A 26,668-nucleotide genomic window follows, 5' to 3' on the forward strand; every position below is an offset into this window, starting at 1 on the left:
GTTCAAAAGGACATTTCTCTATTCTGTTTGTGTCTGTCTTCATCCTCTTCTCCTCCTCCCTCCTTCCTCTGCCTCCACCCCCTCCCTCCCCGACTCCCCCACCTTCTAGAATTCAGGGAAGATGAATGCAAAGAAATAGACACTTTTCTACATTATTTCTATAGGCTAAATGCTCCTTTGAAGAGAACTTGCCTCTGTTTCTAGTCTGCCATGGTCCCTTTGTGCTTTTATGTTTATAGACCAAGCTCTGATTTGGAATCTGTCAGGAATATTAGAAATGTTTTATTTCATTCTTAGTCCAGAGCTTTTATGCAAATCGTACCCTTTTTGTGAAATAACACCTTTTGTATCATTTGTACCTTTTACTTTCAATCATAATTGGTAATTAGAAGGTCTAGCTCAGTGGTTGGAATGTCTCAAGAGCTTTTTTAAAAATACAGATGCATCAGATTTCAGCTCAAGTCCCCAGAAAAACAGATTTAATTGGTTTTTCTGGGCATCAAGATTAGGGTTTTGTCTGTTTGTTTGTTTTGTTTGTTTTTTTAACTTTTTATTTTATATTTGAGTATAGCCAATTAGCAATGTTGTGATAGTTTCAGGTGCACAGCAAAGCAACTGAGTCATACATATACATGTATCCATAGACTCCCCTCCCATCCAGGCTGCCACATAACATTGAGCAGAGGTCCCTGTACTATGCAGTAGGTTCTTGTTGGTTATCCTTTTTAAATATAGCAGTGTGTACATGTCAATCCCTAACTCCCTAACTATTCCTTCCCTTCACCCTCCCCAACCCCCGTAACCATAAGTTCATTCTCTAAGTCTGTGAGTCTGTTTCTGTTTTGTAAATATGTTCATTTGTATCATTTCTTTTTAGATTCTGCATATAAGCGATATCATACGATATTTCTCTTTCTCTGTCTAACTTACTTCACTCAGTATGACAATCTCTAGGTCCGTGGTCCATCAGTGTTGCTGCAAATGGCATTATTTCATTCTTTGTTATGGCTGAATTATATTCCATTGTATATATGTACCACACCTTCTTTATCCATTCCTCTGTCAATGGACATTTAGGTTGCTTCCATGTCTTGGCTATTGTAAACAGTGCTGCAGTGAACATTGGGGTGCATGTATTCTTTCGGACCATGGTTTTCTCCAGGTATATGCCCAGGAGTGGGATTGCAGGGTCATATGGTAGCACTATTTTTAGTTTTTTAAGGAATCTCCATACTGTTCTCCATAGTGGCTGTACCAATTTACATTCCATTCCCACCAACAGTGTAGGAGTGTTCCCTTCTCTCCACACCCTCTCCAGCGTTTATTGTTTCTGAATTTTTTGATGATAGCCATTTTGACTGGTGTGAGGTGATATCTCACTGTAGTTTTGATTTGCATTTCTCTAATCATTAGTGATGTCGAACATCTTTTCATGTGCCTCTTGGCCATCCATGTGTCTTCCTTGGAAAAATGTCTATTCAGGTCTTCTGCCCATTTTTTGATTGGGTTATTTGTTTTGATGATATTAAGCCTCATGAGCTGTTTGTAAATTTTGGAGACTAATCCCTTGTCGGTCACATCATTTGCAAATATTTTCTCCCAATCTGTGGGTTGTCTTTTTGTTTTGTTTATGTTTCCTTTGCTGTGCAAAAGATTTTGAGTTTAATTAGGTCCCATTTGTTTATTTTTATTTTTATTTCCATTACTCTGGGAGACAGATCGGAAAAGATATTGCTGTGATTTATGTCAGAGAGTGTTCTGTCTATGTTTTCCTCTAGGAGTTTTATAGTGTTCTGTCTCACATTTAGGTCTTTAATCCATTTTGAGCTTATTTTTGTGTATGGTGTTAAAGAATGATCTAATTTCATTTTTTTACATGTAGCTGTCCAGTTTTTCCAGCACCATTGTCGAAGAGACAGTCTTTCCACTATTGTATAGTCTTGCCTCCTTTGTCGTAGATTAATTGACCGTAAGTGCGTGGGTTTATATCTGGGCTTTCTATCCTGTTCCATTGATCTATAGTTCTATTTTTGTACCAGTACCATACTGTGTTGATGACTCTAGCTTTGTAGTATAGTCTGAAGTCAGGGAGCATGATTTATCCAGATCCATTTTTCTTTCTCAAGATTGCTTTGGCTATTCGGGGTCTTTTGTGTCTCCATACAAATTTTAAGATTTTTTGTTCTAGTTCTATGAAAAACTGGCTTTGGTAATTTGATAGGGATTGCATTGAATCAAGATTGTTTTTTGAAGTATTGATACCATAGATTATTCTATGCAGCCAAGATTGAGAACCACTCTAGGTCACTTGTTATCCAAGTGTTGTCCTTGGACCAGGAGCGTCAGCATCACCTGGCAACTTGTAGCAATATAAACTCTCAGGCCTACCCTAAGACCTACTGAAGCAGAAATTCTGAGGGTGGGGTCCAGCAAGCTGTGTTTTATCAAGCCCTAGGTGATTCTAATTGTGCTAAAGTTTTAGAACCACTGCTCTAGATCATCTAAGCATTTCTAACAAAGCCTCCTTTAACTCAAGTTTAACCTTTTAGGATCCACAGTGTTATGTGTTATCATTTTTTGTAACCTAAAATGGAGTGAAAAAGTATCCTGATTGACCATCAAAGCTTATAAATGACTCTCCCCTTTCCACTAAGGAGGGGCTGTAGATAAAGCATAAGACAGAAAAAAGCAGCTGTTAAGTGGTAGGAAGTGGCACTTGCAGAGATAACAAGTGGAAGAAGGAAGGTGTATCAGGAACAGCCACCAAGAATGAAATGACCTTGTATAGAGAGGCAAAAACCAATCAGATAACAGTGACATTAAAGGTACAAAACTTCTCTTTGGAGCATATGGTAGTGTTTTGTGGGTTTATGGGACCATTGATCATCTGTGCTGTACTTGTTAGTTTTGAAGAGTGCACACATGCAGCACAACAGAAAGTGGGCCATGGAGTCAAATTGTGTTGGTTAAAACCAGCTTTGGTATGCTGCTCTGTACTAGTTACTTAACTTGTCTAAGCTTCAGTTTCTTCCACTGTAAATGAAGTGAAATCACCCGCCTTGTAGAGTAGATAGCACCACTTGCTATCTCCTTATAGCGTAGCAAGAATGAAATAAAACATGTGTAAAGTGACTCATGGACAACTAGTTTCAATAAACTTTTTAAAAATTCTATTTTGATAAAATTCAGTACACATAACATGAAATTTACTTTTAGTGATATTATATAACCAACACCACTATACAGTTCCAGAACATTTTTATCACCGCAAAAGGAAACCCCATACCTGTGATGCAGTCATTTGCCATTCCCTCCTCTCCCCAGCCCTTGGCAGCCACTCTTCTGCTTTCTGTATCTATGGATTTGCCTATTCTGGATATTTCATAGAAAAGAAATCATACCATATGTGGCCTTTTTTTGTTTGTTTGTTTTTGGCTGCGTTGGGTCTTCGTTGTTGCGCACGGGTTTTCTCTGGTTGTGTCCAGCGGGGGCTACTCTTTCTTGCAGTGCGTGGGCTTCTCATTGCAGTGGCTTCTCTTGTTGTGGAGCCTGGGCTCTAGGCGCACAGGTTTCAGTGGTTGCAGCACACAGGCTCAGTAGTTGTGGCTCATGGGCTCTAGAGCACAGGCTCAGTAGTTGTGGTGCACGGGCTTAGTTGCTGCGCGGCATGTGGGATCTTCCCAGACCAGGGCTCGAACCCATGTCCCCTGCATTGGCAGGCAGATTCTTAACCACTGCGCCACCAGGGAAGTCCTGGCCTTTTGTATTTGTCTTTTTTCATTTAACATCATGTTTTCAAGGTTCATTTATATTGTAGGATATATTAGTACTTTGTTCCTCTTAATGGCTGAATAATATTCCATTGTATGGATATACCACATCTCGTTTATCCATTAATCCATTGGTGAACATTTGGATTGTTTCTACTTTTTGGCTACTAAGAAAAATGCTGCTTTGAACATCCACATACAGGGAGTTTTTTGAACACTTGTTTTCATTTCTTTGGTGTTTGTACTCAGGAGTGGAAATGCTGGGTCATATGATAATTCTATTTTTTTTTTTTTTTTTGATAATTCTATTTTTAACTTTTTAAGGTATCACCAGACTTTTTCACAGCAACTGCATAATTTTACATTCCCACCAGCATGTGCAAGGAGTTTCTCCACATCCTCACCAACACATGTTATTGTCTATTTAAAAAATTATAGCCATCAAAAATTTTTTTAAGTATTTTGATTAGTGATCTTAACTTTTTTTTTAAGGTAGTAGTTCTTAATAAGGAGTTCACATAATAATTACTTGTAGAACTTTTAAATATACTCCTGACCGGAACCCTCCCTAGATTTTCTGAATGGAAGTCAACAGAGGTAAAGCCCAGAATTAATACTCCTCCTTAAGAATCATTGCCTAATGTAGTGGTTCTCAAAGTTTGATCTGGGGCCCCCTGAGACCCTTTCAGAGAAGTCCTTTGAGATGAAGACTATTTTCATAATAATACTAAGCCACTATTTGTCTTTTTCATTTTTATTCTCTCTTGAGTATACAGTGAAGTTTTCCAAAGTCTTTATAACATGTGATAGCGGAACAGATTGAATGCATAAGCAGATGAGAACCCAGCTGTCTTCTATTAAGCCAGATATGAAGGAGATTTACAAAAATGTAAAACAGTGCCACTCCTCTTATGAATTTTTATTAAAAAGATGTTTTTATGACATAGGATGGGTTTATCGTTTTTAAATGAGTTAATAAATTTTTTAAAATTTTATCAGTTTTAATGATAAATATTGGTAGACATAACCTACATAAACAAAATCTCTTGCACTGACTGAAAGTATAAAGAGGTCTTGAGGCCAACCAAATCCGAACTGTAGACCTTTGGAAAGAAAGGAGACGCACACACAAAAAAACAAAAACAAACAAAACTCTTACCCATTTGTTGAACACTTACCATATAGTTAATATGACATTAAACTTTTTACATATTGTTTCATCTTTATAATAACCTCATGACAAATACATACTTAATAACTTCATTTTCACACGGGAAAATTTAATCTCAAAGAAGTTAACTTGGCTAGTTCATAAGTGGAGGGGCCAGAATTTCAATTTAGGTCTTTAGAGTACAGGCTTAACTTAATCACTGTGATGACCTTTAAAAAGTATGGGTCATCAGTACAGGACTTGAGCCCAGGAAATTGTTGATAGTTCAATGCCATAATGACTCATCTACTGCTACAGTATCAGGCCTCAGAAAAACTTTGAAATCTTTGTAGACTTAAAATAACATGTAAATACCATGTGGTGCATGTACCTAAATTAAAGTTCTCACATGGTCTCTTTCATGTTCCTCAGTACAAGGACTGCTAAATATGAGAAATACAAGAGGGATAATCTAGGCCTGAATAGATGCAGTTGACAAAATGTATACCTTTTTTTTTTAATATATATATATATATTTTTTAACAGATTATTTTTTAAATTTATTTATTTATTTATTTATTTATGGCTGTGTTGGGTCTTAGTTTCTGTGTGAGGGCTCTCTCTAGTTGTGGCAAGCGGGGGCCACTCCTCATCGCGGTGCATGGGCCTCTCACCGTCGCGGCCTCTCTTGTTGCGGAGCACAGGCTCCAGACGCGCAGGCTCAGCAATTGTGGCTCACGGGCCCAGTTGCTCCGCAGCATGCGGGATCCTCCCAGACCAGGGCTCAAACCCGTGTCCCCTGCATTGGCAGGCAGATTCTCAACCACTGTGCCACCAGGGAAGCCCTGTATACCTTTTTTAAAAGGTGGTTTCAGTATCTTGTTAAAAATGTGAGGACAAATACACAGAAAGAACAATTAGCAAACTTTGACCCTTGAGAAAAATGTTTTTTTCTGGGACTTCCCTGGTGGCACAGTGGTTAAGAATCTGCCTGCCAGTGCAGGGGACACGGGTTTGATTCCTAGTCCGGGAAGATCCCACATGCCACGGAGCAACTAAGCCCGTGTGCCACAACTACTGAGCCCAAGTGCCGCAACTACCGAAGCCCGCAGGCCTAGAGCCCGTTCTCCGCACCGAGAGAAGCCCGTGCACCGCAGCAAAGAGTAGCTCCCACTCGCCACAACTAGAGAAAGCCCACACGCAACAATGAAGACCCAACACAACCTAAATAAATAAATAATTTTTTTTAAAAATGTTGTTTTCTAAATTCAGTCAGTCCTCTGAAGAGTCCATCATTACAGGAATGATGAAATAGCAATACTTGTCTTAACATGTTGGTATCCACTCTGGCAGAAGCCAAAGAGACAGGTGCTTCTCTGTTTACATAGAATAAGACTAAGGGAAATTGTTTTCATGTGGTAATACTTCAGTTTCTCAGAAAGTAAAATCTTTGCTAACTAAAGATGTTCATCTGATCTAGTCCTTTTCAAAGATGTACTTGTTGCCTACAGAGCAAAAACTAATATATGGGCAGTCTTTTCAAAAAACTGACTCTTTTATCTCTTAGTGCCTTCTGTGAAAAATTATTTCAGGGAATAGCAGAATTTTTTGCTTAGTAATTGATATTCTGTTTACCACCTTCCTCTTACTCCTCTATCCTCACCCCCTTCCCAGTGCTGTTTCAAAGGTTCAAAGTTTGGGGATCAGCATATTTTATAGAAAATGAGTTAGTTATTTGACAAATTTTAATTGTCTAGTGTATGTCGTGCACCGGGTTAAGAACTGAGGGTACTATAATGAACCAAAAAATAGATAAGGTTACTCATGAAATTTACAGTCTAGTGAAAGAGATGGACATTAAACAAATAATTACATCTGTATATGTCATTTATTTTAATTTTAAGAGGCTCTATGAACAGTCGTACATGGTGTTATTAAAGACCCTAATGGGAGGATTGACCTGGAAGGTTGGAAGAAGACTGAAGCCAGTGTGAGGGGTCAGGGGAGGCATGAGTTCTGTTTGTGACAAGTGAAAGGACTAACTGGGCGGATGTATGCTTCTGCAGCTTAGAGAAGAAGTCTGGGCAGGAGATACAAATTTGTGAATTGTGTGCCAATAGGTAATTAATTGAAAATTAATTAATTGACTGAGGTGAGATCATGTAAGGAGAGTGTATACAGTGAGAAAAGAGATTCTAGGACTGCGGTTCAAAGAGTGCTAGTGTTTAATGAATAGCTAGTGTATGTAGAAGGAGACAGAGGTGGAGATCAGATAAATAGGAAAACTAGGAGAATACAGTGTTAAATATTCCAAGAGGAGAGAGTATTTCAAGGAGTATTAAATAAAATTCAGACTCTCTTTACCATGGCTTACGAGGAAGACCCTACGTGTTGTGATCCCTTCCAAACTCTTTGACCTCATCTCTTACCATTCGTCTTGCTGCTGGCCTACTTCTGTTCTTCAAACTTGTCAGGCTCTTTCCTGCCTTAGGACCTGTGTGCTTCGTATTCCCTTTGCTGAGTGTCCCTCCGCCAGTTCATATGCTCATCAGAGAAGAGTAGCCAACCCTCCAGTCCCTTTAGCAGGATTGTTGTCAGACTCTATCGAACTTTGAATCTCATTATACAATTAAGATTAAATTTCCTTGGACCTCAAATTCAGTTCTAAATCAGATACTTAGGACATGTTAAAGAAAATTAATTTTGCAGAAATGTTTAGCAATTGTGGTAAGGAAGAAATTTTTAGATTTTACAGTGCATCCTCACTAAGACATCTTGTTAAGAGCTGATGAATGGTGAGAGCTACATAGCTTGATAAACCCTTTCACCAAGTGTACTATTGCAAGATAAAGGACAGGGGGAAAGCTGAAAAGGAGGTGTCTGGTGTCCACTCTGTTAGGCATGCAGAAACAATGAGTGGCAAATATGTCACAGTATTGATAATCCAGTGGATACAAAGCAGTAGTAAAATAGATGATTGTTTTCTGGATGATGGGAATACCACTTGACAAAGACTGTTTTAAAAGTCAGTTTAAAGTTGTCTGTGAGTTCACTTCAGTTCAATGAATGTTTCCTGAATGACAGTAGGGAAGTGATAGGAGGTTGGGAGTGGGCGGCCTTAGGGAAAGTTGCTGATCCCCCTTATGCTGAACGATAAGTTCTTCCCCAGCTAACAAGGCAGTAATTCCTCTTTTCTTTCAAAATATAAAGATTAGCTCTTAAATTTCAGGGCCAGAAGGAATAAATGGCAAAGCAATCAGTGACTATTTTATAATAATCCACTTGCCAATTTAGGGCTTCATAAAACTCCACACAAGGGAGAAAGTGACCTTTGTAGAACCTCTTTTTGGTAACTTTACTTTTTATTTTTAAAAAGCCATTTTTGTAGCTATCTTAGCTGATGTGTATTGAATGTACTTTTGTTATCTTAAACATCAACTCCAAGTTCATGGACTTTCCATATATAGCTTTCCTTTCTCCATAATTGGCACAAGAATGATTCTTAGTACTGAGTGTTTTCTTTTTCTGCTGGTCTCTTCTCACAGCAGTACTGGCCTTTCACCTGGTTTTGTATCTTATTTTAGTAATGGCCTTGTTCTCAGATCTTATTTTAACTATTGCTTGGGCCAAGACTGGCTGCAAATTGCTTTCATGTGTGTGGAAGACTGAGGAAAAAGAAGAAATCAGCATATATTAAAATAATAGTGATTTCACATGGACCTAGAAACAAAATTATTGTAAAAGATACTACAGAATAATGCCAAACTGCCTGCACCTCCCACTCATGTAAGAATTTGAAGACCAGAAAGGCTAAATGTCTTGCTAAAGTTTACAAAATATTGATTAAAATTTATCTTCTCATTATTTGCATGAAAGCAACATATCCTAGGGAGCTATAATTTTAACACATAAAACAAATAAGCTATTCACAAGGAAGAGAAATATACCAAACTACTCACCCTAGTTACCTTTGAGAAGGCGGGGAGCGCATATTACAAATTTTTCTCTCTTATTTACTGGGTTTGTCCATGTTCAGTTATGAGCATCATTATTTTAATATCATAATGAAGGCTGTGATCATTAGAGTCAGAGCTAGATTTGAATCTGGCCTCTACCACTTGTTAGGCTATGACTCTGTGACTTTTGGAAAAGCTTCTTAACCTCTCTGAACTTCAATTTCTTAGACTGAAAAATAGAAGTAACAATTTATCCTTTATTGAGTTATAATAAAGGAGTTAACTGTAAGGTTCTCACATCTAATGCCTGGCCCACAAGGAGCACTTGCTAATGGTAGCCACTATCACTACAACTACTTTCACTACTTTATTATAGAACACTGGACGCTGACGTGGGGTGATCTTTATTGAATGATTTAAACATTTATCTGCTTAACAACTTGATGCTAAATTAGGCAATTTGTCAACATACCTTCCAGCTTATATTATCTTTTTGTTAATTCAGAGAAAGCACCATGGCCATTGATTTTTACTTACCCTATTAGAATAATACTGAACTTTTGGGTACCACAATTAGAATCTGATCCTTACTAAAATAAAAATCCTTGATCCTCTTCTATATTTTATACAAGAGAGTTTACCCTATATGGATAGAGAAAATCATTAACCATTGTTAAATAAAAAATCCCTATTGTTAAACATCTTGGAGCTCCCTCCCTATCCACGTGAGAAGTAGGTACCCTTGTGACTTGAATCTGTAGTTCTTTTTAGATACCGCTGTTTTCTCTGTATCTAGTACCTTAATACACATATAATGTGTCTCTTTTGAACAGCAATCCCATTGGCCTCCTTGTATTTCAGGATGATAACTGCCCATTTCTTAGAAGTCTTCCTCAGAGCCTCCAAAGTAAATTCCACCTGTGCCATGGAGTTTCTATTTATGCCCTGGAAAATTTCCATAGAATATTCTTTGTTATTAGTGAACATCTGTATGTACAATTTCCTGTGATGCAGTGCCCGAAAAGAATGCCATTTTATTTATTTAAATATACTATTGCCAACCTACCTAGAGATTGCATAGTCATAGATTAGAAGCTCGAGGTCCTGTAATTTTTGAATTTATTGTTTGGGGCAGACCTAAATTGTTTGACCCATTTTAGCTATTGAGTAACAGCCACAGTAAAATATACCTGAGTATTTTTCTGTACATTATTTGTAATGTTACTGTTTATAAGGATGTTGTGCTTTTCCAGTTTACAACTGAAGAAGCCTGTCATCCTCATTATTATTCATTCAACTTGAGCACCTGTTTTATCTTAGGCACCGGAGTTGCAAAGATGAATAAAACATTATTCCTACTGTAGAAAATTTCATAGTTTATTGAGGGAGAAAGATACAAAATGCACAATTATAATTCTAAGTGATACAGTCTGTATAATAAATGTATAAACAAAGTGTTACAGTCATAGAAAGGAGGGAACAATAAATTTGGGGGTGTATGGTAAGGTTACAAAGAGAAAGTGACATTTAAGTCAAGTCTTGAAGGATGGATGGGAATTTGCCATTTGGAGAGAGAGGAACAAATGATGGGCACTACAGAGAGGGGACAGCCAATGAAAAAGCCTAAAGGCATGCGGGGCATGTAAGGAGAGTATCCTCAGTGTGCTGGAGAAAAGGCTTTGTGAAGGAAGGTCCAGTCAAAGTTAGAAGTTTGAATTTTAACCTTTGAGTAGGGGAGAACCATTGAAGATTTTTAAATTAGGACTGGTATAATCAGATTTGAGTTTGAGAACTTATAGTCGTTTGGGACTGGAGGAAGAAGGGCAGGTGGCAGACACAAGAGTTGACACTAAGACAATATTTGTGGAAATAAAGAAGAGTCTTTAGATCTGCAAGAGTTTTCCTAGGTATAAACAATATAATTCTGTGATCAATATGATAGGGAAGTGTGTGGGCGGTGAGGGAGGGATGGGGATCTGGTTTGGGTGACGAGATGGGTTAACTGAGATTAACAGAGCTGGGGAAAATATACTGTTCATTATTTTGTTTTTGCTTGTTTTGGGGAGCAAGGCAAGAGTTTTCGTTTTGGACAAGGTAAGGTCAGTGTGTTTAGGAACATTCTAGTAGGCAAGTCTGGATCTGAATCTTGGGAGAGAGGTTATCATAGTAATATTTTGAATTCTTACGGTTTGTTTTTCCATTAAAAACTAAGATTGTCGGAGGTTAACTGATCATGGTCTCAGCAAGGTGGCTGTAGAACCAAAACATAAATTCCTAAGCTTCTTACCAACTAGGCCTTAACTGAAATGGCCTTTGAAAGAAAAAATAAATCTCATGATTTCCACTATAATTGTTTACTGTTTAGTTTCCCAGAGTATCTTTACTTAAAAAAACAACAACAAAACAAACAAAAAAAAACCTGGTATGTACATCTACAATCTGTTTTCTGTACTGTTTTCTGATCTTGATATTATTTGACTGATGACAAATGAAGAGTGTTGAGGATAACAGCTAAGGAGCCCCAAACTTCTTGTTTTGTTCTAGCAAAGCCTTAAAATTCAAAGATTACTTGGTCCTCGGGACTTCCCTGGTGGCTCAGTGGTTAAGAATCCACCTGCTGATGCAGGAGACATGGGTTCGATCCCTGGTCCGGGAAGATCCCACATGCTGCAGAGCAGCTAAGCCCATGTGCCACAACTACTGACCCTGCGCTCTAGAGCCTGCGCGCCACAACTACTGAGCCCCAATGGCACAACTTCTGAAGCCCGCGGGCCTAGAGCCCATGCTTAGCAACGAGAGAAGCCACTGCAATGAGAAGCCCACACACCGCAACAAAGAGTAGCCCCAGCTCACTGCAACTAGAGAAAGCCCGCGCACAACAACGAAGACCCAACGCAGCCAAAAATAAATAAATTAAATAAATACATTTCAAAAAAAAAAGATTACATGGTCCTCAGGAAATATTCATTACTTCATATATGCTTGATCTAATCTTGTTGCCCTCTTCTCATGTGAAGGAGACTGTTAAGTGTTAAAGAATGAAGGTGTCATGTTTGCTTCCCTGCAGAAATTTAAAAATAAGAATGTTTTTTCCATTTATGTTGTTGAGCTATAGTCCTTGAAAACCAGAGAGTAAAGCAGACAGTTCTTCAAAATCCACCCCACCCCCCAAATGTCAGGGGTCATTGAGCATTGATTAAAACTCCTAGGTGGGCGTAAAGGACTTGAGTAGGCCTAACAAGGCAAATCACCATACATATCTGATATTTTTTTTTCATATATTTAGAAAATGATTGACTTGCCTTATCCACATGAAATTCTGGTTTTAACTGTTACTATCTAGATTCTCTGTATGGCTTCTTGGGCTGTGGTATTTTTCCTTCACTTTGTTCTCAATTGCTGTGAAATGTAGTTGCCTGCTATTTAAGGCAGCTGCAGTAGAGTGCATCAGAAGTGGTTATAATTCTATATTTAGTAAGCCATAGGGTTTGTAAAGCATTTGCAAATTCCTTTGGAATAAAATGGTTTCTATAAATGTAACATTTTTAATGAAACTATTATAATCACCCATTAAAGAAATGTAGCAGCTAATATGTGTGGATTTGTGGACAAGACAGAGGCGCAGAACTTTTTTTTTCCTTAAGAGCTTACTGAATATTTTAAACACTTAAAATTAATCATGTGAATCCTATTTTTACACTGTTAATCTTGAATTGCAGAGCTTTTACTCAAGTGTTTACCTTTGGTCCAACATTCCGAGCAGAGAATTCTCAGAGCCGGAGACACCTGGCAGAGTTTTATATGGTAGAAGCAGAGATTTCTTTTCTTGAGAGCCTTCAAGATCTCATGCAGGTAGGTACTCAAGTTTTAAAATAGTTTCTAAATATCAGGCACCTGTGACATTAAAATGCTTCTGTATACATTTTTACCTCCGACATCTGTGCCTTACAGGTGTTCATAGAATGAAGAAGATGGAGAACTACTTAATTTAATAAACATCTACTGAATGCTGTTAGTGTAATAGTTTTTAAAGTTCAGGAGTCAACAGATTTAAGTTCATGTCCAAGCTCTGCCATTAACTTTGTTATGATGTTACCTAACCTTAGTGATCTTTAGCTTCCTCAGCTATAAAACGAGAATAATAGTAGCTATTTCATTAGGTTATTGTGAGAAGTAAATGAAAGATTATGTATGTATAATATAAAGCATCTAGTATGGAGTCTGGCACAAAGCAGGCTTAGTAAATAGTAGCTCTTGATATTTGCTAGGCAAATAAACAAAACGTCTTTATAGTTAGAGAAACATGTCTGTAGCTATAGTATTAGAAAACATCCACAGGAGCTGTCAGAGCTCGGGGACAGGGATGAAGTTGGAGATATAGTCAAGAGTCAGCTCATGAAAGAAAGACTGTATTTAAATGCCATGCTGAGGAGTTTGAACTTAATCCAAAAGGTAAAGGAGAAAGTTCTCAGCTGGGAAAGGCCATGGTCAGAGTTATATTTTAGAAGTATCTCTCTAGCAGCATTATGAAAAATGATTTAGAGGGAGATAAAAATAGGGGTGGGAGCCTTTTCAGGAGGCTGTGGCCATAAATCCATATAGCGCACACAGGTCTGGAGATGGATGGACCAGGATTTGATTCTTAGCTCCATCACTTACTGGCTGTGTGACCTAAGACATGGGACTTAATTTCTCTGAGTCTCAGTTTTCTCATCTATAAAATGGGAATAATAATTCCTATTTCATAGGTTAATTCATAGGATTAGGCAGATAATATATATAAGGCACTTAGCATAGTTCATGACACTTAGTAAGCACCCAGAATGTGTTAACTGTTGTTATGAATTCTCTATCCACTACCATTTTGGTTAATATCTTAGTTTGGAATTCTAATTACAGGATGTTTATTTTAGCAATTTTCATCAACTCTTACTTCTTTCATTCTACTCTTATTCACCCAGTAAATGACCCAATTCCACTTAAAACAGAAATACCATGTATACTCCCAAATAGAATGGAGTCACAATTTTATTATCCTGTCTTAGGTTGGATTTCCTAGTAAATAAACCCTAAAGCAGAGATTTGTGTGCAGGTATTACTGGGGAATGCTCTCAAGAGAAATATCTGTAAGGAAAGGAAGAAAGCAGCATTGGGCAGAGGGACAAGTTAAACTGTGATGCATTTACAGACAGAGACCTTAGCCAATTCCGTGAGAAACTTTGGAGCTAGAATGGTCCTTCATAGTTGTCCCATAGGAGGGCAAGTGCCTCCTCCTGTGAGCCAGTCATTGGATGCGGGCTAGCTTGGGAAGGGTTGTAACCTTGGGTAAGGCAGTCCTCCTGGCCTGGGCAGTTCCTGAAGAGGGACCCAACTAGGTACCATCAGCAGTTACTGTTCCTAGCGGATAAAGATCTTGGTCCTGAAGGGATGTTGTGGCCACACACCACAGTGTCCACTTACATATACCCCTTTAACATCTCCCACTGATTTCTCTAGACCAGTGGCCCCCAGGGGATATTTTTGGTGTCCCTACTAGGGAGTGGGTGGGGGAGTAGGGAAGACGGGTTGCTACTGGCATCTAGTGGGTAAAGGCTAGGGATGATGTTCAGTATCCTGCAATGCACAGCCCCCTCCCCACCAGCAAAGAATTATCTGGCCAAAAATGTCAGTAGGAACACTGTTGAGTTAATCCCTTTCTAGATTTAGAGGTTCAGAATCTGAGCCTCACCGAGTCAGTAAAATTCCTTAATCAGCTTCAGTTTGAGCTCACCACCCAATTCTTTATTATTCTTTCACTCAGGCAATGAGAGTATTGTAAAGAATGGAACCACACCTTTTACCTCCTATTTCTGCCTTGTCCCTGTCTCTGCTGCCCAATGTAATACCAGAGGGAAAGATTATAAAGATAATACATAGATTGTTAGAATCTATTAAACATTATAATCTTTGCTCTATAATTATGTATTCTATAACTAAGTAATTCTTATTTATTTGGTAATCCACTGAGTGGTACTCAGGGCATACACTATTGAATAGTTTAATTAATTGGAATATAAACTTTTTCCTAAAGACAGAAGAAAAAGGTATATTCCTCCCAAAAATAAGCTCCTGCTTCTCTCAGTTTTCTCCCTTTGATAAATTGAATTCTGTGGAAATTATTATCTTGATGAAGAGCAGTCTCTTAAATATTAAATCAGAATATTGTAACAAAGGATATTTTCCTCTTATGAGGTATAAGCAATTAAATATTATTATTTTAGTGCTATTGAGAAATATATTTTTTAAAACATGAGGGTTATGTTAACCCTTCAGTTAAGTTTCTGTTTTATTATAAATATATTTATAGAGTGTAGTCTGAAAGTCAAGGTTAGAAAAGCCAGTGATATCCTTCTTCGAATGGAAATGTTCTGCCCATCAAAGACACTGCTGTAACAGCCCCAGTTGTCGAAGTCTTCATCCTACCGATTGTGTATTGTGTCCCTCAACAATGCAAGCATACTATCCAATCTACTTGTTCTTTTTTCCTCTCAATATACATTGGCTTTTTGCAGTGATTGAGGGATATAATGCTTCATAAATCATTCAGTTACTTAGTGATTTCTTTATCTCACTGCTAGATTGAAGGTGGTTATAGCCTCAAGGTAAAACATCTTCAGCCTCCTTTCGCTCTTCTTTCATCAAGTTATTCCTGACTTCTCTACAAAATATATGTATAATATAAAAATGCAAAGTATATATAAAAAGAAATAAAAAATATTTTATATATGTACATAAATCTATCTGGTTGTCACTTGATAATTAAGTTCTTTCCTATATCTGACCATGTTAAATTACTCAGATGCTTATGCCCCACTGTGTTTCCAGTGTTGATAGGGTATCCAGTGATTCAGAGAGGAAAGGAAGATACCTGCCTGTGGGGCAGCCTGGTCTTAATCCATGTATGTGTCTTTATGAGGACACATCTGGAAATCACAATATGATTTCATTGACATCAAAACAAAAATTTTAGTTTGGAATAAAAATACTTTAGAAATATTTTTCATTCCAGTCACTTTTTTCTTCTGAGAACAAGTTTTTCCCATGAGACTTTTATGGACACCCCTGGTAGAACAAATTCTTATATACTGATTTGTGTCGTTACTTTATACTTTAGCAAAGCAAAAGTGTATGTATTTAGATGTAGATAGATCTCATTGCTTCTCTAATCGTAAAGTTTACTTTCATTTACCAATGACTGAATGAAGCACTTTTCAAGATGTTCCACTCTTCACAACTGATGTTTGTAGTGTGCTTCTCTGAGCTGGGCACTAAGCTAAGTCTTATACATGGATTATCTCATATAATTCTCACAACAATCCTGTAAGCTAGGTACTGTTAACTGTCCTGACTCTACAAGTGAATATACTGAAATTTAGAGAGGCATCAGTTTGTTTTAGCTGTTCATTTGACAGCCCACTTCAACACCAGTATTGAAACTGTTAACAGAAGGTTCAGACATTTTTCTTTCTTTTTTTTTTTAACCTTCTCTGAGAAGTTGTGATGCCCCCTCTAATCAATCTGGAAACTGAATTAACTTGCTGTAGTGTATTCAGGAAGTAAGAGGCCTAATGGATTTATAGCCGTTGAAACCTGGAGAGCAGTCCTTACAGGGCCCTAAACAGGTTTTTCATGAAGCTTACATGTCAGGCAATTCTGTATCATTTCTCTTAGGTTATGGAGGGCCTCTTCAAGACTACAACAATGACAGTTCTCTCAAATTGTCCTGAAGATGTTGAACTCTGTCACAAATTCATAGCTCCTGGCCAAAAGGTAATTAGCTTTGTGGATGAAGTCCTTTAAATATGTTAATTACATGTAAGGAATATAATTACATTTAATAAATTTTCTTTTTTCTCTTTTCTTACCAAGGACAGATTAGAACATATGCTAAAAAACAACTTTCTAATGTAAGTAGATATTATACTTTCTCTGAACTTTACTCATAATTTATCATCGTATTTATCACACTGTATTAAATTTTTCTGTTTGTATATCTGCTTATCACACTCCCTAGACTCAAGGAAAAACCGTATTTTAATTATTTTTATAGCTCTTATGTCTGGTTCATAGTTGATAATCAGTGTTTCATGAATAAATAAATGAATAAATCATAGCAAGATAATGATCATAGTAATTATTAACTATATTCCTACAATTCAGACTAATTCTTTAGTAATCAAAATCTGGCTTGATTAAAAAACATGCTTTTAAGATAGATACATGTAATGTCTTTCCCTCTGTTTTTCTCTATTTCAGTCTTCCTTCTTTTTCTTTACCTTCGCTTGCTAAAATCTGAAAATGTATTCTGAATTGGTTTTTTAGCCACTATTTTAAAACCTAAAGATCTGTATTTTAAATATAGCACATACATTATTGCTTCATTTCCACTGTAATCCTGTTCAAGTAGAACTTGATATTGGACTGGTTGTTTATTCAACCAACCATATTAATCAGATAGGCTATTCTTTTCACAGTTTATTATGAAACACATATTGATATGGAAAAAACAACAAGCAACTTCTTATATGCAGTACAAATAATTCATATAAGACTTAGTATTCAGGGTATTTACAATGTGTAGAGGAAGTAAGTTTGATAATCTGAAGAAAAGAAAATTGTCTCTGAACATAAGTTAGTATCATTTTTCCCTTGCTATCTTAAGTTTAGGAAGTTTTTCTTCTAAGAGAATAAAGAATTCAACCTGTCCTTGAGAAGGGGAATAAGAAAAACCTGGCAGACTTGACTGAGCTGAGAATATCAGTTATCAGCCTAGACCTTCAGGCTACCAGTTAAAAATGATGAGTCGTTGAGCCTGACCCAGTAACAAGGCAGCAGCTGTGGGATCAGAAAAGGAGGAAATAGGAGCCCTGTGATAGAGAATCGAAGGGCAATGAAGTACAAGTGAAGGCTTTTGAGACTTTTCCTTTCACTTAAATGTATATTGAATGTTTACTATGTGCCAGGCATTGTCCTAAAATCTAAAAACTGTTTAAAAACAGTGGACAAAGCAGATAAAATTCCATGCCTTCACTGAGCTTATATTTCTGGTGGAGGTAATAATAGCCAAGAGACAAGATAAATAAGTGAAACATACAGTCTGTGAAAATGAGTAATACTTATGGGGAAAAAAACCAGAGAAGAGAAAGAAGATAAGATAAAGGAAGAATGAGGAGGTAGAAATTTTAGATAGCATGGCAGGGAAGATCTCACTGAGATGATTTTTGAGTAAAGATCTCAAGAAAGTAAAGTAAGAGAACTAGTTATATGGGTAAGTGGGAAAAGAATATTCCAGGCAGAGGGAATAACAAGTACAAAGACCCTGAGGTTGGAGCATGCCTGACATGTTCAAGTAATAGTGAAGAGTGAGTAAGGGAAGAGGATACGAAGATAAAGTAAGAAAGGATGAGGGAGGTGGGGAAATCAGGTGGGGCCTTGTAGGGCACTGTGAAGAGTTTGGATTTTTACTTGGGTGAGGTGGGGAAGCTATTGAAGGGTTCTGTGCAGAGATCTGACAAGATCTCAGTTGGATTTAATAGGATCGCTCTGGCTATCTGTTGAGAATAGGCTGTAGTAGGACAAGAGTGAGAGCAGCAAAGCAAGTAGGAGATTGTTACAGTCATCTAGGTGCAAGTAGATGGTGGTTTGAACCTTGTGTAAGTTAGGGTTCTCCAGAGAAACAAGACCAACATGATGTGTGTATATAAAGATTTATTTTAAGGAATTAGCTCACACAATTGTAGAGGCTGGGCAAGTTAAAAATCTGTTGGAGTGGTCCAGCAGGCTGGAGACTCAAGGAGGAGCCAAGTCAAAGGCAGTCTGCTGGAAGATTCCTTCTTTCTTGGAGGAGGCCAGTCTTTGTTCTAGCAAGGCCTTCAGCTGGTTGGATGTTGTTCTGGAGGGTAATCTTCTTTACTCAGGATCCACTGATTTAAATGTTAACCTCATCCAAAAAAACACCATCTCAGAAATACCCTGAATGTTTGACCAAATATCTGAGTACTGTAGCCCAGCCAACTTGATACATAAAATTAACCATCACAGACCAGGATGGTAACAATGGAGTTAGGCGAAATTGTCCTATTCTGGATATATTTTAAAGGTACAGCAAACAGGATTTACTGAGAGTGAAAAAGAGAGAGAAGGAGAGTTAAGAGTGACTTCAAGGCTTTTGACTTACACAGCTGTAGAAATGGAGTTGCTATTAACAGAGATGGGGGAAGCCATAGAGTAGTGGGGGAGGGTGTGGAGAGAGAGGGGTGATATCAGGCTCATCATCATGAGGTGCCATGTTAAGATTGAGATACTTTTCAGACATCCAGTTGTACATGTTGAGTAGGCAGTTTGAGTGTATGGGCCTAGAGTCTACAGGAGGGTTCTGGACATAAGCATATTGATAAAAGTTGTAATTAAGTAGGTAAGGAAAGAGGTAAATTAGGCATCCCAAGGAATCTGTACTGGTAACAGAAAACTAGGGAGATCTTAAGAGAAGTTATCCAACTTCTATCTAATGAATAAGATCTAAGATGGGGGTAAAATATCCACCATTTATTGAATATTTACTATGTGCCAGACAGCGATAAACTTTAAATACATTGTATTTCATTTTATCGTCACAACAACTCTGTGAGTAGTTATTGTTGCCCTTCTGTAGATGAAGAATCAACTCAAAAGAAATTAGGGGAGTAAAAGATGAAGTGGGGATTCAAACTCATGGTCATCTGATTTCAAAGCTCATGCTTTCAACCAGTGTACGTCATATATCTGAAAGGGCACTGGAATTAATGCTAGAGTAGTGTAGCTCCCCCACTATCTTTATGACCCTTATATATCATCTAACTGTTGTGCTTCAGAATCCATGTCTGTAAAATACTGAGGATGGGAACATGGGCTGTGCCGTATCAGTCATTGCTATCACCATCGTCCATTCCACACAGCACTAATCATAGTTGTGGATTAAATTTATATGTGTGATTTTTTTTTTTTTTTTTTTTTTTGGTGTTGTCACCTCCGCATGGTCAGAGGCTTGTTTGTTTTACTTATGCACTGAGTATAGTGAACTATGTTTCAGAGGACCTGGATTCTAGTCCTGGCTCTACCACTTATTAGCCATTAATGAGTGAATTCATATTTTTCAACAAATATTTATCGACTACCTTCTATGAGTTAGGCACTGTGCTAGTCATTGAGGATTCAGTAGTGAAAATAGGCATGGATTAGTCCTTTTATGGAGTTTAGCATCTAGAGAAAAAGATGAATAGTTAAATATTTGCATGAATAATTATTTAATTACAACTACGAATTTGACTAATAGTAAATCTTTAACCTTTCTGAGCTTCAGTTTTCTCATCTATGAAGTGATAACTTGTCTGTCTTATTTTGTTGAAATGTTCAAATGCTGCTTAAGCAATATGTCAAAGACTAGATAACTTGAAAACCCTCCTGCTACAAAACATCTAAAAATGCTAGTTAAAATATTATTAAATCCTTTTAAATGCATTGTTGAGTTCACTAGAAGAGATGAGAAGTTCCAGGGGCTAGAAACAGAGGGGACTGAACATCCAAGGATGTACGTAAATTACATGATGCTGAGGATTCTCAGGGTGGAGGGTACCAGAGATGGAGGGGGTTTGTAGTCTTTGAAACCAGAGATTTTAAAAGCCATGAGAGAATATGAGAGTAGACCTAAGCATGATGAATTAGAATCAAGATGCACCCCAAAATACACATACATACATGCGCACACCCACACGCAAGATACCATATGACTTATATTCTTTTGAATAGATTTCAGTGTTCTTGAGTACTTGTTATAATTGTTTTATATGAAAGTATATTATTTAAAGGACTTGTGTAGTCTTTGAATTTAGCCTTTATCAAGCAGAAATAGAACACACTTATTTTACATTTTCTTTATAGTATTAAGGCTTTAAAAATATAGAGTACTTACCTTTTTATTTGCTCTTCATTTATTTGTGTGAATTTGAGGCAAAGAATGCTAATAATAATCTCTGTAACTTAGCAGTTGTACTCCAACAGTTTCAGAATAATTTTCTTCATTCAACAACAAAAAATTTGAAATATGAAGGTAGTTTGATATTGTATCACGCAATATCACAATGTATTCTTTCCTCAAAGCACTTTGGAAATAGTTTCTGGGAAGGAGAAGAAATATTATTCCCTGTACATACCAAGAAAAGTTAGTAGAGAGTTGATGAAGGCCATTAAGGATAGGATATCCAGTGTCAGAACTGTAATTTGAACTTGAAAGTTCTGCCTCAACTTAAGGTATGGGAGGAATGTGGGGCAGAACATCTAGAATAACAAGGGATATTTAGACATGAGAGTCCTTTTTTTCTTAATAATGTAACTGTAACGTATCAATGGCACAAAATTCTAGTGCTTCCCATTTTTACTGCTCTTATATTTCTCAGTATAATGAGTAGATCATATCAAGTAATTGACGGAATAGAACAATAGAATTTCTAAGCAGACAAGAGCTTAATATAGCCCAGTCTCCTTATCTTATAAGTACAAATACTTAATTTTTTAATGTTTGTATTTTTAGAGTTTTGTATAAAATACAAAAATTTATAAAATGCTTTCATTGAGGTGAAGTGATTTACATAGTTACTAAGTGGTAGAGTCAAAGGGAGAACCCAGAGCCCATTATCTTTTATTTTGATAGAACATATGAAACTCCAAGTGGTTTAGGCATTATCTCAGCAGTTAAAAGCTTAGACTCTGGAGTCAGCACATCAAGGTTTACTTCTTACTTACATGAGTGATTTTTGGCAAGTTATTGATCCTCTCTAAGCTTCAGTTTCCCTTCTGTAAAATGCTCATTTAAAAATTATTACTACTATCAACACCAACACCATTCTTACCTTAGAAATTATCTGTTATTTAATACTAGATTTTAGTTTGAATAGAATTTCCATCTTCTAAAAAACCTATCACTCAAAACATAGCTTTGGGGGCTTTATTTGTACTCTCTGACACAACTCTTTCCAGTTAATTATTATAGATGTGAACTTCATTTTTGCTTCAGAGAATAAGTTTCTTAGGTTATTTTTTAACTCAGAGTCCTTCAGAAAGTTTGTAGATTTTTGCTTTTAATCATGCAGAATACTGTTGCAGAGAACATAGAGAAACTGACATTTTCATATACTATTGGTGGGCATAAATTGGAATAACCCTGTAAAAGGGGAACGATATCTTTGGCAGTGTCTTTCAAAATTATGAAAACTGCAAATGCAAATACTCTTGAATCCAACAATTCCATTTTTCCCATGTGCAAAATCAGTATGAGCATAAATTAGGTATATGTAGTCATGATTTATAATAGCAAAAGATTGGAAACAGCTGAAATATCCATCAATAGATGACTGGTTAAACTAATTAGGATACATCCACAAAGTGGAATGTTATGTAATAGCTCAAAAAGTGAAGAAGTTCTTCATATACTGGTATGTAAAGATCTGCAACGTATATTATTGAGTAAGAAAAGGTGTAAAAGAGTGTGTATGATATGTATGCTATGGCTGCCATCTGTAAAAAAGGGGAGATTGAGTATTAATATTTGCTTATAGATGCATAAAACCCTCGAAGGATACACAAGAAACCAATAACAGTAATTGTGTGTGAGGAGAGGAACTAGGTATCTATGGGACAGGGATGGAAGAAAGATGTATACTCTTTTATTCACCTTGAGTTTTTTTTTTTAAACTATGTGCATATATCACCTATCCAAACTATTAAAACAAATTCTTGGTTTGGCTTGCTTTAGGCATGATGGTTTCTTACTGAGGTAACCAAAAATGATATTTTTCCTAAACAGTCGTACAATACTAGAATATATTACAAAAGCCTTACGATGGCCTGAAAGAGTTCATAGGATCTGACCTCTGACTACCTTTCCAATCTGATTTCCTGGCATTCTTCTCCTTGTTCAATATGCTCCAGTCACACTGAATTTTTTGTTCCTTGAATGAGCCAAACTGTTCCTCACTTCAGGCTTTTGTACTCACTGTTCCTTTTACCTGGAATACTTTCCCTTAGGTATTTATATGGCTCATTTCCTGACTTCAGGCAGGTTTCTGTTCAAATATCACCAATTCAGTAAGGCCTTTCTTGACCATCTTATCTAAAACAGCACCCCCAAATACCCTCTGTCTTTTTTTTTTTTTTTTAAACATCTTTATTGAAGTATAATTGCTTCACAGTGGTGTGTTATTTTCTGCTTTATAACAACGTGAATCAGCTACACATATACACACGTTCCCATATCTCCTCCCTCCCGCATCTCCCTCCCTCCCACCCTCCCCATCCCACCCCCCCAGGCGGTCACAAAGCACCGAGCTGATCTCCCTGTGCTATGCGGCTGCTTCCCACTAGCTATCTATTTTACATTTGGTAGTGTATATATGTCCATGACACTCTCTCACCCTGTCACATCTCACCCCTCCCCTTCCCCATATCCTCAAGTCCATTCTTTAGTAGGTCTGTGTCTTTATTCCCATCTTGCCACTAGGTTCTTCATGACATTTTTTTTTCCTTAGATTCCATATATATGTGTTAGCATACTGTATTTGTTTTTCTCTTTCTGACTTAACTTCACTCTGTATGACAGACTCTAACTCCATCCACCTCATTACAAATACCTCCATTTCATTTCTTTTTATGGCTGAGTAATATTCCATTGTATATATGTGCCACATCTTCTTTATCCATTCATCCGATGATGGACACTTAGGTTGCTTCCGTGTCCTGGCTATTGTAAATAGAGCTGCAATGAACATTTTGGTACATGACTCTTTGAATTCTGGTTTTCTCAGGGTATATGCCCAGTAGTGGGATTGCTGGGTCGTATGGTAGTTCTATTTTTAGTTTTTTAAGGAACCTCCATACTGTTCTCCATAGTGGCTGTATCAATGTACATTCCCACCAACAGTGCAAGAGGGTTCCCTTTTCTCCACACCCTCTCCAGCATTTATTGTTTGTAGATTTTTTGATGATGGCCATTCTGACCGGTGTGAGATGATACCTCATTGTAGTTTTGATTTGCATTTCTCTAATGATTAAGGATGTTGAGCATTCTTTCATGTGTCTGTTGGCCATCTGTATATCTTCTTTGGAGAAATGTCTATTTAGGTCTTCTGCCCATTTTTGGATTGGGTTGTTTGTTTTTTTGTTATTGAGCTGCATGAGCTGCTTGTAAATCTTGGAGATTAATCCTTTGTCAGTTGCTTCATTTGCAAATATTTTCTCCCGTTCTGAGGGTTGTCTTTTGGTCTTGTTTATGGTTTCCTTTGCTGTGCAAAAAGCTTTTAAGTTTCATTAGGTCCCATTTGTTTATTTGTGTTTTTATTTCCATTTCTCTAGGAGCTGGGTCAAAAAGGATCTTGCTGTGATTTATGTCATAGAGTGTTCTGCCTATGTTTTCCTCTAAGAGTTTGATAGTGTCTGGCTTTACACTTAGGTCTTTAATCCATTTTGAGTTTATTTTTGTGTATGGTGTCAGGGAGTGTTCTAATTTCATACTTTTACATGTAGCTGTCCAGTTTTCCCAGCACCACTTATTGAAGAGGCTGTCTTTTCTCCACTGTATATGCTTGCCTCCTTTATCAAAGATAAGGTGACCATATGTGCGTGGGTTTATCTCTGGGCTTTCTATCCTGTTCCATTAATCTATATTTCTGTGTTTGTGCCAGTACCACACTGTCTTGATTACTGTAGCTTTGTAATATAGTCTGAAGTCAGGGAACCTGATTCCTCCAGCTCCATTTTTCGTTCTCAAGATTGCTTTGGCTATTCGGGGTCTTTTGTGTCTCCATACAAATTGTGAAATTTTTTGTTCTAGTTCTGTGAAAAATGCCAGTGGTAGTTTGATAGGGATTGCATTGAATCTGTAGATTGCTTTGGGTAGTAGAGTAATTTTCACAATGTTGATTCTTCCCATCCAGGAACATGGTATATCTCTCCATCTATTTGTATCATCTTTAATTTCTTTCATCAGTGTCCTATAATTTTCTGCATACAGGTCTTTTGTCTCCTTAGGTAGGTTTATTCCTAGATATTTTATTCTTTTTGTTGCAATGGTAAACGGGAGTGTTTTCTTAATTTCACTTTCAGATTTTTCATCATTAGTATATAGGAATGCAAGAGATTTCTGTGCATTAATTTTGTATCCTGCTACTTTACCAAATTCATTGATTAGCTCTAGTAGTTTTCTGGTGGCAGTTTTAGGATTCTCTATGTGTAGTATCATTGTCCTCTGCAAACAGTGACAGCTTTACTTCTTCTTTTCCGATTTGGATTCCTTTTATTTCTTTTTCTTCTCTGATTGCTATGGCTAACACTTCCAAAACTATGTTGAATAATAGTGGTGAGAGTGGGCAACCTTGTCTTGTTCCTGATCTTAGTGGAAATGGTTTCAGTTTTTCACCATTGAGGACAATGTTGGCTGTGGGTTTGTCATATATGGCCTTTATTATGTTGAGGAAGGTTCCCTCTATGCCTACTTTCTGCAGGGCTTTTATCATACATAGGTGTTGAATTTTGTCAAAAGCTTTCTCTGCATCTATTGAGATGATCATATGGTTTTTCTCCTTCAATTTGTTAATATGATGTATCACGTTGATTGATTTGCGTATATTGGAGAATCCTTGCATTCCTGGAATAAACCCCACTTGATCATGGTGTATAATCCTTTTAATGTGCTGTTGGATTCTGTTTGCTAGTATTTTGTTGAGGATTTTTGCATCTATGTTCATCAGTGATACTGGCCTGTAGTTTTCTTTCTTTGTGACATCTTTGTCTGGTTTTGGTATCAGGGTGATGGTGGCCTCGTAGAATGAGTTGGGGAGTGTTCCTCCCTCTGCAATATTTTGGAAGAGTTTGAGAAGGATAGGTGTTAGCTCTTCTCTAAATGTTTGATAGAATTCGCCTGTGAAGCCATCTGGTCCTGGGCTTTTGTTTGTTGGAAGATTTTTAATCACAGTTTCAATTTCAGTGCTTGTGATTGGTCTGTTCATATTTTCTATTTCTTCCTGGTTCAGTCTCGGTAGGTTGTGCATTTCTAAGAATCTGTCCATTTCTTCCAGGTTGTCCATTTTATTGGCATAGAGTTGCTTGTAGTAATCTCTCATGATCCTTTGTATTTCTGCAGTGTCAGTGGTTACTTCTCCTTTTTCATTTCTAATTCTATTGATTTGAGTCTTCTCCCTTTTTCTCTTGATGAGTCTGGCTAATGGTTTATCAATTTTGTTTATCTTCTCGAAGAACCAGCTTTTAGTTTCATGGATTTTTGCTATTGTTTCCTTCATTTCTTTTTCATTTATTTCTTTTTTTTTTTAGTTATTTATTTTATTTATTTATTTATGTGGGATCTTCCCAGACCAGGGCTCGAACCCATGTCCCCTGCATTAGCAGGTGGATTCTTAACCACTGTGCCACCAGGGAAGCCCTTTTTCATTTATTTCTGATCTGATCTTTATGATTTCTTTCCTTCTGCTAGCTTTGGGGTTTTTTTTGTTCTTCTTTCTCTAATTGCTTTAGGTGCAAGGTTAGGTTGTTTATTCGAGATGTTTCCTGTTTCTTGAGGTAGGCTTGTATTGCTATAAACTTCCCTCTTAGAACTGCTTTTGCTGCATCCCGTAGGTTTTGGGTCGTCGTGTCTCCATTGTCATTTGTTTCTAGGTATTTTTTGATTTCCCCTTTGATTTCTTCAGTGATCACTTCGTTATTAAGTAGTG

General features: G+C 37.1%; 1 protein-coding gene across 3 annotated transcripts in view; it reads left to right on the top strand.

The window, feature by feature from the left end:
* NARS2 (asparaginyl-tRNA synthetase 2, mitochondrial) overlaps nt 1-26,668 on the top strand; it is a 145,329-nt gene that overhangs the window by 89,244 nt on the left and 29,417 nt on the right. For 2 of the 3 annotated variants that reach the window (XM_068556203.1, XM_068556204.1), the window contains 3 exons: nt 12,596-12,728; nt 16,587-16,685; nt 16,785-16,822. In XM_068556203.1, the coding sequence (XP_068412304.1) occupies nt 12,596-12,728; nt 16,587-16,685; nt 16,785-16,822 (270 nt within the window). The remainder of the gene's footprint in view (nt 1-12,595; nt 12,729-16,586; nt 16,686-16,784; nt 16,823-26,668) is intronic. The other variant, XM_068556206.1, reaches the window with a different exon arrangement.

The sequence above is a fragment of the Eschrichtius robustus genome, chromosome 11, assembly GCF_028021215.1.
Source record: "Eschrichtius robustus isolate mEscRob2 chromosome 11, mEscRob2.pri, whole genome shotgun sequence".
NCBI classification, from domain to species: Eukaryota; Metazoa; Chordata; class Mammalia; order Artiodactyla; family Eschrichtiidae; genus Eschrichtius; species Eschrichtius robustus.